General features: G+C 43.2%; 3 protein-coding genes across 3 annotated transcripts; 1 reads left to right on the top strand and 2 right to left on the bottom strand.

Annotated features, from left to right (window-relative positions):
• Positions 1-2,648: 2,648 nt before the first annotated feature.
• LOC102716308 lies at positions 2,649-3,824 on the bottom strand. Its single transcript, XM_006651621.2, has one exon. The coding sequence runs from the start codon at positions 3,783-3,785 to the stop codon at positions 2,649-2,651; it is 1,137 nt and encodes a 378-aa protein (XP_006651684.2). The 5' UTR covers positions 3,786-3,824.
• Positions 3,825-4,374: 550 nt separating this feature from the next.
• LOC121053830 (glutathione S-transferase T3-like) lies at positions 4,375-5,676 on the bottom strand. Its single transcript, XM_040521793.1, has one exon. It carries the CDS (start codon positions 5,674-5,676, stop codon positions 4,375-4,377), a length of 1,302 nt encoding a protein of 433 aa, XP_040377727.1.
• Positions 5,677-9,241: 3,565 nt separating this feature from the next.
• LOC121053829 lies at positions 9,242-9,830 on the top strand. Its single transcript, XM_040521792.1, has one exon. It carries the CDS (start codon positions 9,242-9,244, stop codon positions 9,644-9,646), a length of 405 nt encoding a protein of 134 aa, XP_040377726.1. The 3' UTR covers positions 9,647-9,830.
• Positions 9,831-11,575: the final 1,745 nt, after the last annotated feature.

Raw genomic sequence — 11,575 nt, 5'->3', positions numbered from 1 at the left:
ATCAGAAATATCAACTTTACTTCTAAAAGCCATTTGAGTTGGATGGTTCATTCTTAATAGAAAATTTTATGTTTTTCTTCATATTTATTTTAGCAACTAGACAATTTTTTTACGGTCCAATATTTAGCAAGAAAAATCCTCAAAATAATTGCGTACCCAATCTCTAAAAGTTGCCTAATACTTAGCAAATTTTGCTTTAAATCAGGTACTAGTAAAACATTTTTTATAAATTTTGAATCGTACAGCCTTTGCCTTGTTCGACGCCCTTTCTAGGCCTTGCAGACTCAGCGCGAGGCGGCCGAGGACGTCGGCGAGCACGTCGTCGGGGAGGAGCTGGCGTTGTGCTCGTGTACCAAGCCCCCGTTTAGTTCCCAAAAATTTTCCAAAAACATCAGATCAAATCTTTGAACACTTAAATAAAGTATTAAATATAGATAAATCGAAAAACTAATTACACAGTTATGTATGAAATTATGAGACGAATCTTTTGAGCCTAATTAATACATGATTAGTCATAAGTACTACAGCAACCCACATGCGCTAATGACGGATTAATTAGGCTCAAAAGATTCGTCTCGCGGTTTCCACGCTAGCCGTGAAATTCGTTTTTTCATTCGTGTTCGAAAACCCCTTCCAACATCCGGTCAAACGTCTGATGTGACATGCAAAAATTTTTATTTTACCAACTAAACACTCCCTAAATTCACAGAGGGTGGCGTCCAATTCCACTCTAGGTTGTCCACTTCGAATACGAGACGGAGGCAGGCGGGAAACTGTTTTCAGCACACGAGTGGATATCCATCCGTGTACCTGCATGTCATCTAAATATTCATTAAAAATATAAAAAAAATTGATAAGATAGATTAATATGAGTTATATCACTCAACAAACATGCAAGTTTAAATTTAAACTTGCATGTTTGTAGAGTGATATAACTCATATTAATCTATCTTATCAATATTTTTTATATTTTTAATGACTACTTAGATAACATACAAACAATGGGTGGACATCATATCCATCCGTGTGCTAAAAAACTGGGTCGGTCCGGAGGCAGGCAGGTTATCTTGCCGCGCTGCGCCGCTGCCAGAAACCCAAAGAATGTTCGATGGTCAATCCTAAGTTGCTGTTCGATGGTCAAGCTGTTGCCTATTATCCTACGCTGATTGACTCCTAATTGAAATGTTCTATTTTTTCCCCCCTGAAATCTGAGCACTTAACAAAACCTCGAGTATCGAATTTTTCAAAAATGCAAGAAACAGTAAAAGTCCTGTTCGCGCGCGCTCGCCGCGAACACGGTGGGCATGGCGGCGCCCTGGCTATTTGGTGGGATCCACGAGGGCGCCGTCCTCGTCGATCCTCCCGAGCGGCGGGGTCCCGTGCCACGCTGCCGGCGCGCCGCCCGTCTGCGCCATCTTGCCACCACCGCCGCACAAGCCCGAGCCCAAACCCACCGTACTGTCCGCGCCTGCGTGGCGCGCACGAGCTCCCACAGCTCCTGCTCGGAATTGAGCTCGCGGACGCCGAACGCCCTCGACGTCGGCCGGCCAACGCCCGCCCTGGGGTTCGCCGCCACGATGAACTCTCCGAAGCCCTTGGCTCCCCGGACGTAGAGGTCGCGGGCGCCGCGCAGCGCGCGCATCGTGGCGCTCGCGACGCGAGACTTGCGGCCGCGTCTCTTGCCCGTGGCCATGGCCGGGCAGGATGGCCAAGCCGGATGGCACACGCCTCCCTTCAAGCTACTAGCTATTGGCCCTCCACAATGTACTAGTGTAGCCAGTAAATTTGTAGGCCCACTACAGCAAATAAGCATCGATCTATACGTGGGCTGCAACGTGTAAAAAAAATAAGCATCGTCTATCCGTGAGATATGGGGCCTACACGTAGATAAAATATCGCTATCGTCGTCTCCGTCGGTTTGCTTGGCGCGATGAAAAAAAATCCTCTTCGTCTTTCCTCCCTCCGTCCAGAAGAGAAAATTCCCCACATGATTACGTTGTGTCTCAGACCAAATTTGTTGCCTTTCTTCTAGATCTTGTTAATATTAACTGCTTTGTTTTCTGAATCTCACAGGAAGAAGAAGCAACGTTGGAAGGAGATGGATGGAGAAAGTATCGGGGGGCGACGATTGCGGCAAGATAGCAGCCGGCGGACCGCAGCGGTCGGCAGCCAGTGCAGAGACCATGGATCTGCCCCCATTCGTGTGCCTGGTATGTGCTGTTGGCGACGAGAGGCCCGACGCAGCCATGTGACGGATCTACGCAGCCTGCCGCGGGCACGGCCGTGTGACAGATCTGCACGGCCAGGCCTGGCCGATTCATGCTCTTGCTTGGCATGCAACTGCTCTTCTTGCTGCAGGTTAGTAAGACATGGAAGGCACCATGGCAGCTACTGCTTGCATTAGTCAGATTTGGTTTCCAAAGGTATATGAATTAGCAGTACGTATACATGGATATAGCAAGCACCAACTGTAGATCAATATGAAGTACGTTTATCTGAAAATTAGTACAAATGGATAGTTTTGAGATTTAAGAGAACATGACATGCTTGCAATTACATCAAGAACATAAACTAAAATGTTACATTTTAACTACTACACCTTGAAATCATAGAGTGCATAAATTAGAGTACAGACATTTGATACCGAACTAAACAAGTCTAAGCTTGACCACCCCAAAACGCTGGAATATATGCTCAACCAAGTCTGTCTTGAGACGACGATGCATATCTCGATCCCGAATATCTTCTTCAATCTCTAGAACCCCAGAGAATCCATGAATTGGCCCATGTCCATATCCTAACAATGGTGTGGATGAGCTACCAGCATCATACTCATGCTCATAGTTGTCATCGTAGCGAACCCCAAAAGAATCTCTTTCATCTTCCACGATCATGTTATGCAATATAATACATGCATAAATGATTTCAGCAAGTGATCGCACTTGCCACATACGTGCTGGGTTTCGTAGAATGGCAAAGCGAGCTTGCAAAACACCAAAAGCGCGTTCAACATCTTTTCTTGCTCCCTCTTGGTGTTCTGCAAATAATTTGTCTTTGTCACATTGAGGCAAATGAATTGTTTTCACAAATGTTGCCCACTCCGGATAAATACCATCTGCTAGGTAGTAGCCCAAATTGTATTCATTGCCATTAACCGTAAAATGAACCTCTGGAGCTCTTCCTTGTACTACTTCAGTGAATAAAGGTGATCTATTAAGGACATTGATATCATTGTTTGATCCAGCAACACCAAAAAATGCATGCCATATCCAAAGGTCGTGTGAAGCAACAGCCTCTAACATGACAGTAGGTCCAGGCTGATCTCCACGTTTATACTGCCCCTTCCATGCCACTGGACAGTTTCTCCATTGCCAATGCATGCAATCTACACTTCCCAACATGCCTGGAAAACCACGAGCTTCGCCTATATGAAGTAACCTTTGGATGTCTTCTCTAGTTGGTTTTCTTAGGTATGTAGGACCAAAACACTCAATCACACCTCTACAGAAGGTATTCATGCACTCAATAACTGTGGTTTCAGCTATTCGCAGATTTTCATCCCACAAATCAGCAGGTGTTCCATATGCTAGCATCCTCATAGCAGCAGTGCATTTGTGCAAGGGTGTAAAGCCCACCTTTCCAAATGCATCGCTCCTTTGGCAAAAATAAGGAGACCAAGAACTAAGGGTCTGAACAATTTGTAGAAATAGGTGTCTCTTCATCCTATACCTCCGTCGAAACTGGAAATCATCATATACTGAATTTTCTGAGAAGTAATCAAGCATCAATCGGTCCCTAGCAGCTCCACGATCTCTTTCTATATGCCTTCTATGGAACCTTCGGTATTGAGTAGACGTACCTCGTTGTTGTGCCTCCATTTGAGCTTTGATTTGTGCCTCAATCTGAGCTTCAGTGGGATCATTCATGAAGTCCCAAAAGAATTGCTCAACTTCTGCATCACTATCAGATTCTTCATGGGTTTCCATGGTGAAGTTTGGCTCCATGGACACCTCCGTGGTGAAACTAGATTGTTGAAACTAGATTGTTGGCTAAAAGAGTATGGAATGCTCCTATTGTTTCAAATGGTCTAGGCATGGTGGACTAAAGGGTCCTCCTTTTGTAGCAGGGAGCTCACAACAACTAGTTTTTACAACGGCTAGTTTTACAATAACTACTTCCTTATTAGTGTAGTCTATTATAAAAATGTTTTCTTATTAAATGCTAGCTTGGCAGAACAACTAGATTGTAGTACAGAGCTTGCCTGCAAATGTAGTACATTGATTTAACAACTTATTTATAGAGGCAGTACAATCATATATATTCTAATGCAAAGAGGTACTACAAGGGAATCAACCAAATAAAAAGGAAATCAGTTCAACTAAAAAGTTCTTTAGCTAAGTAAACCAATATTTGTTCATGTCTTGTCTTGGCAACTTCATCATAACCAGTAGTGTCTTTATCTAGCAGTGCCATGTACTTATCCATTTTTTGTAGCATTGCCTTTTCCTTCTCAGCTTCTGCCATCTTATTTTCAGCTTCCGCTTTAACTTTTGCAGCTTCAGCTTTGACAAGTGTTGCTTCAGCCATTTTTTCAGCAGCAATAGTTTTTCGTAATTGAAGTTCATTAAAGAGGTTCACATTTTCATTTGAAATGCTGTCTTCTGAATGTACTAACTTGCCCTTGCTTTTCTGTTTAGCTTTCGCTGCATTTCGCCCTGGTGGTCGACACCTAGCTGCAGGATCTGCATCTTCACTGTCTTGATTTGAAGAAGTATAAGCTCCTGATGCATTCAACTTGCTTCTCTTGTTCATCATCTCTTCAATTGGGTAAGCTTTGCTCCACTTAGGTTGATCCTTCACTGCTCTCCACCAATACTCCAGTGCAAAAGGCCTCTTTGTCTTCACAAGTCCTTTGTAGTCTTGACGAGCTCTGTCCATGACTTGATCATCAGATTCACCACTGCCATGCTCTCTTTTTGCCTTGTCATAGCATCCATTGAATTTGGTAATGAAAGGGATAGTCTTGTTCCAATGGTTTTTGCACTGACTAGCTTTTCTTCTTCGCTCTTTGACCGTGTGCAAGTTGTATTCTGCTGCAACATCATTCCAGTACCTATCTCCTCTTCTATCAACTCCAATAATTGGATCATTGGAATTTTTCAGCCAAGCACTTACTAACCGAAGGTTATCTTCCTCACTCCAATGCACACGCCCTTCTTTCTTTTCGCTTTCTTCAGGACTACTCTCACTTCTCTCACTCCAGTCTGTTGTGTCAATAGGATCACAAGCAATCTGTTGCCCTAGGGACACTGGAGAAGCTGAACCAACAGGGCTATTTTCATCAGCTCGTGAATTAGTACCTCGACTACCTTGGAAGAAAGCCATGGATCCAACTGGTGACGCTTGACCACTTCCTTGTCCCGTATTGCCCAGGTAAGGAGGACCTTGATAGCTTCCTGGTGTGAATGGGAATTGTGGATAGCTTGATTGAGCTCCAAAAGGATTGAACATGTGTGAATACTGAGGGTGGAAATTGGGAGGAAACTGTGTTGGTGGATAGTTCATGGGGTATTGGGGTGAAGGGAAATGATGTTGTTGACTAATTGGATTTTGTGGATTCCCACTTGTGTTTGCAGAATTCAGGAGATTTGTCAAGGATGAAGAAGTGTTCTCCATGTCTACAATAGGAGAGCAGCAATTTTATTTGTATGTTCATGTATATGGCATATGTGTATATATATGACTTTGGCTGGACGAGCAAACGGTAAAGTTCACTTTGTGACCGTTGAGTATGGATGTTGGGTTGGCTGATGTGTACGTGATTCAGATTTCAACTGCCCAGTGAATATATACTTGTTTAATTTATAAGTATCGGTGCATGAATGAGCTCCGCTCCTATTTTTCTTGGCATCAGCTAGAGATGGCATCACTTGCCACAGTGTGTGGAGTGATGCCTAAACCTTCTCTTTCCTCTTTAGGCATCACTCCCAGCACACACTGTGGAGGGCCTACTCTTGCTTCTGGTTGCAACGACCTAGTAGGTAGCAGCTAGTTTAATAGTGTGATGAGGTTGGTGAGGTGAGAAAGTTAGGCCTTGATTAGCTCCAAAAGCTGTTTCCAGAAATATCGTATCGAATCTTTAGACACCTAAATATAATATTAAATATACATGAACATTAAAACTAATTAGATAGTTATGAGAGAAATCGTGAGACGAATCTTTTGAGCATAATTAGGACGTGATTAGCTATAAGTGCTACAGTAACCAACATATGCTAATCATGATAGATTAATTAGACTCAAAAAATTCGTCTCGTGGTTTTCAAGCGGAATCTGAAATTTATTTTATAATTTAACTACGTTTAATATTTTAAATATGTTGTAAAAGTTTGATGTGATGTTTTTGCAAAAAAAATTTGTAAACTAAACAAGCCTTAGGTTACCTTGCAATTGGCTATTGTAATGTAGTTTTGTTTCCAAATACTTCTTCGAATTGACTTGAAATGGGCAAACGGATAGATTTCTTAATCCTTTTTCTCTTTGACAACTGAACGGTATGTGGTCGCCTTACGCTGCAAATTGAAGTGATATTTTCACTTCGTCCGCCGGATTGTTGTGCCTCGGGCGAGGTAGACTGATGGATTTCTGTCTATTGGAATTCGTGGTTATTTGTTCTGCAGTCTCAGTAATAATTAACGGTAATTCAAGCAAAGACAAGAAGAAATGAATTCTATTATCCAAAAATTAGAATCGTTTATTGTTCAAGCCAATCGACAATCGCTAATGATTTGGAGGGTAGAACTAGGATGAGTTAGCTATAAATGCTACGATTATCTATGGATACGTGGAGTTATGTGGGCAGGGCCGTTGTTTTCTCTATCCAACAGCAAGAGACGGTCACAGGTGCATAAGACACGATACGGTCAGGTCAACGATCAATCTCTCTAATATTTTCTACGACTCCCTCTTTAATGCAGAAATCGATCCTCTTTGAAGAGAAAAAGAGCATTAATATGACAAAAAACGAATTAAATAACCAGCTAGGATGATGAGAAGAGAAGAATAGCAGCCCATGCAGTCGAGAAACAGATAGCCATCGGTCATCCGCGGAGGTAAGAGTTCATCCTTTGACATTTTGAAAAAAAACGAGAGGGACAGTGGCTGCGGAGAAGGAAGATTAGTAGATGTTTTAGCCGTTTTTTTTTTAGCGAAATAAGACTTCTCAACACGGTACTTGGACCGGAAAGACTTCTCACCACGGAATAATCCACCGCGTGAAGAAAGCAAAACGTATAGGCAGGCAGCCAACGAGAAGCAACCAAGGCCCAAAGAAGTGTAGAAACTAATTTGGGCCTTCAAGGATTGGGCTTGGGCCTCACCCCAACCTGATTCGGGAAACTAATTTGGGCCTTCAAGGATTGGGCTGACCCAAACCGGATAGGCAGGCTGATGCCGGGAAGCTAATTTGAGCCCTCAAGAATTGGGCCAGGATCGCTTAGAAACTGGGCCTTTCGGTTGGCCCTTGAGCTATATCTGTTGTTTGTGGGCCTCTCTCCTCGGTCCCACAGATCAGTCATCACTGCCAGCACCGTTTTTCATTCTTCTCTCAGTAAATTCTATATACAAACTTTATACAGGCGGTGAAAGGCATATTACAGACGAAAAATAATTTTTAAATAAAACTTTGAATACGTATTCTTAGCGATCTATAGACCAGTGCTGGAAAATAAACTTCGGTGAAAAAACCCTAAAATCAACTCTAAATTTAAGTTTAAAAATGTAAATTTTGGTTTATAAGTATAAGCAAAAATGAAAAAATAAGGGTGATAATTTTTAGTGTATAATCTATAGATACATACATTTTGAATATACAAATTTTTGCACTAGTTAAATTTATGTATAATTTTTATACATACAGTATGCAATTATATATATAAACTTTTAGATATGTAGAATTGTTTATGCATGTATGTGTGGGCATTAGTCCATTAGATCGACCCTTGACCACCATCTCATGGAAAATAAGACACACCATCTTTTTGCTTTTACTTGTGTTTATAAGTCAAAATTTAAATTTTTTATGTTAAATTTAAAGTTAATTTTGGGTTTTTTTTCCACCGAGTTTATTTTTTAACCTTAAATTTTAGATTGCTAATATACATATATATAATTTATTTATAAATTATTTTTTATTTATAAATATAACGTTTGGTAATCATGCCGACTTGGCGAGAACGAAGCACTCAGGAGTCAGGATTCATCGAACTTGATGAGCCCAAGCCCTAGCACAAGTTTTCAAGACACCATCCCAGCTGAGTAAAACAGCTGACAAGTGCTAGGTAGAGGCAAAATAAGGCAGCACGCCGAAGCTTCTGCTCGACTGACGTTTACCAATTCCATAATCAGCTCTCTAGATAACCAAAACACACAAACACGCACACACACGGGGATCATCTTCTAGAACCGCATTCGCAGCCAAAAGCTTCCATCCTAATCTGAAAATTAACAAAGATCACACGTCACACGGCCGGGTTGGTCCTACCAATCATCCATTCACTGTATCCGTTCCGGTCTTCTGCACATGAGAATCACGAGACAGTAAAAAAACAGTACTTCTGCTAAAATGTTTGATAATTTATTTTATTCAAAAATTATAGAAATATTATTTATTTTGTTTGTGACTTCCTTTATTATTAATAAAACTTTAAACATGACATGCTATTTTTTATATTTATATAAAATTTTGAATAAGACAAATGATCAAACGTAAAAAAAAAATCATATTGTGTATGTTTATGAAACTTAACGGAGGTAATAGAAAGAAAAAAAAACTCTGTCCACACGACGTCACCTTGCCCCACGTAAGACGGTCGACACGCCCGCGACTCTCCAAGGGAAGACACGCCGACGGCGGCGAGCTCGAAAACCCAGGATACCACTCACCGCCGCCCGCCTCCTCCGACGTCGGCGTCACGCCCGCGCTTCGGTTCCGCTTCCACCACCGGCGTTGACGCGGGTTTTTTTTTTTTTCCTTTTTTCTTTCCACGTGTTTCTTCCCTTGGCGTCCGAGCCGCCGAGCGTCCGCACTCTCTCGCGGACTCTGACCGGCTGACCGCAGCACCCGCACCCGCACGCGCACGCGCGCGCGCGCCCCGCGCTACAAATATGCTGCTCAGCCGCCGCGTCGTCTCAGCCTAGCTCTGACCATCACCACGCCACGAGCTCGATCGATCGGTCCACGATGGAGCACGGGAGGAGCGGCGGGTCGGGCCACGAGGCGGCGCTGAGGGCGGTGCAGAGGCCGGCGGCGAAGCCGTGGCGCGGGGGAGGATCGGCGGGCGCCATGGCGGCGCCCGCGCCGCCCAAGGTGTACCGCGTGGCGCCCAGGGACTTCCGGGAGCTCGTGCAGAGGCTCACCGGCGCCGCGGCGGCGGCGCCGGCGGCCATGGGCGCGCGGGGTCCTGCGGCGGTGCCGGCTCCGCCGCAGCCGTACATGGCGCCGGCGCCGGCGCACGGGGATGGCGACGCGTCGCCGGCGGAGATGTTCGACTACGCGTCGTGGTTCTCCGTGCCGCTGCTCAGCCCGGCCTCCATGCCGGCCAGCGGCTACGACGGCCACCTCCATGGAAATGGTGCTTTCCTGTAGTAGTAGTACATAGTGTATAGTACAGTCGCTTGTCAGTGTAAGATCGAGCTAAATTTTACAGTCCGATCACTTCTTCTCGTCGTAGAACACGCTTGTCTTAATTCCTACAAAGAATTCGATGAATAAACACACGAATTACTATTCATTTCTCAAGGTTCTTGCATCTGTCGTGTGTAATGATGTGACGGTGATCTTTTGGTTTGCCTACCGCTAGCTGGCATGTTATTATTCCCTGGTTTGTTTGTTTGGCTGTGGGTCCATCATTACCGACGCGGCCGTGGTTAACGAACTTACTTAAGCCATCGTTGTCAAAGTTGGATTTTCTTTTATCTAGATGGCCGAAATTTAGCGTGTGGCAATTCTGCCAATCAAGTTATTTCGCGTATTCTTGTATCAATTATTCAATTGTGAGTGACACACGCTCAGAAACAAAGTCTACTGCAGTTTCTTCCATTCATTATTATGGGCATTCAGTGGGTAGTTGACAGACCGGGCCATGTTGAGTACTCCTACTTGAGTACAAACAAATTTCACCTCATTTTATCCCGATGGCCAACCTAAATTAAGAATCATCATTAGCAAGATCATTTTTCTTTACATGGAGTGTTATTAATCACAAAACTCTTTCTGATTTCTGCATATCACAGCGAGGAATTGACCAATAAGTTCAATTAACTCAACAACTAAAGATAATATCACTATCTCATGGCAACGTAAGGTCCCACGTCACTCCTCAGGGTGGCTCCGGTGGTGACCCCAACTGCATCATCGCCAGATGGCAGAACTGAGTCAGGGGTGGAGCTTGAAAATTAGTTTATCAGGGTTATCGGTGTCAAATACACTACTTTATATAATTTTTAGCATCATTTTAGCTGCCAAAACAATATAGCAATGGATTTCGTCGAAAGACATCGGGGTCGGTTGACCCCGATAGTTGTACTGTAACTCCGCCCTTGGAACTGACCAACTGAAACCGTGGGGCGGCAAGGATGACAATGGTGGGGCTTTCGCTATTTCTATGAAAACATGTATCTGGCTCGCTACAATACTTTTGCTATAGTACTCAGGTGCATTGGGACGTCCATTTGATTATGTTGAAGCTGGAGCAATATTTTCTTAACTTGCATCACACTAAGCCAGATCCTGATGCGAAGGATGATTAGGTAGATTCACAGTGTATAGAAGAACACTGCTAGCCATTCTCCCCTGCATGATCCCATTCCCCATGAGCATGGATATAATGATTACTAATGGTAGTATTCTACTACTAATATTATCATCGATAGAAAAATCTCAACCATTAATTTAGAGTTCTACTACCAATAGAAAAACATTACGTTGTCAATAGTTGATGTGGCTATATAAATAGATCACGACATAGTGGATCACATGCTTTCCTTCGCCATGATAAGGCGTCACGAGCCACCACAAGCATGTTGCGCCTCCGTATACCACCACGAGTTCATGAGCTAGCCGATCTTCCCAAAAGCTCTAGCCAACTACAATTACACGTGGACTGGGTGCTGCAACATACCCTGGTCCCTTCTCTGCCACTCTAAGAGCATCCCTAATAGATCATCTAAATTTAGTTATCCATATCTTCATTTGGATAATCATCTAAAACAGTTTCATCCCCTATATCTCTTTGTACTCCAGTAGATCATCCATATATAACATTCTCTATATTTTTTTAAAGGGTGAAGAGAGAACATCCAAATATAAAGTTTCTATCCAAATATGGATGACATCTAAAAAATAGAGGATGATATGAATGTTCTGCTGGAGCTCAATATTTATCTTTTATCCTCTATTTTTAGGATAGAGGATGAGATAGATAAACTGTTGAGGATGCTTTAATTCACCACTGGTAAAGAGGAATCTACATGAAAACCGTCGCCTCTCCTCCAAGCCATCCATGCCACAATGCTC

Source organism: Oryza brachyantha, chromosome 3 (assembly GCF_000231095.2).
Source record: "Oryza brachyantha chromosome 3, ObraRS2, whole genome shotgun sequence".
Taxonomy (NCBI): domain Eukaryota; kingdom Viridiplantae; phylum Streptophyta; class Magnoliopsida; order Poales; family Poaceae; genus Oryza; species Oryza brachyantha.
This window is presented reverse-complemented; position numbering and strand designations above follow the sequence as displayed.

Bases quoted from the DNA above. Each gene is read 5' to 3' on its own strand.
- LOC121053829 (XM_040521792.1), top strand. From the start codon at position 9,242: ATGGAGCACGGGAGGAGCGGCGGGTCGGGCCACGAGGCGGCGCTGAGG.
- LOC121053830 (XM_040521793.1), bottom strand. From the start codon at position 5,676: ATGGAGAACACTTCTTCATCCTTGACAAATCTCCTGAATTCTGCAAAC.
- LOC102716308 (XM_006651621.2), bottom strand. From the start codon at position 3,785: ATGCTTGATTACTTCTCAGAAAATTCAGTATATGATGATTTCCAGTTT.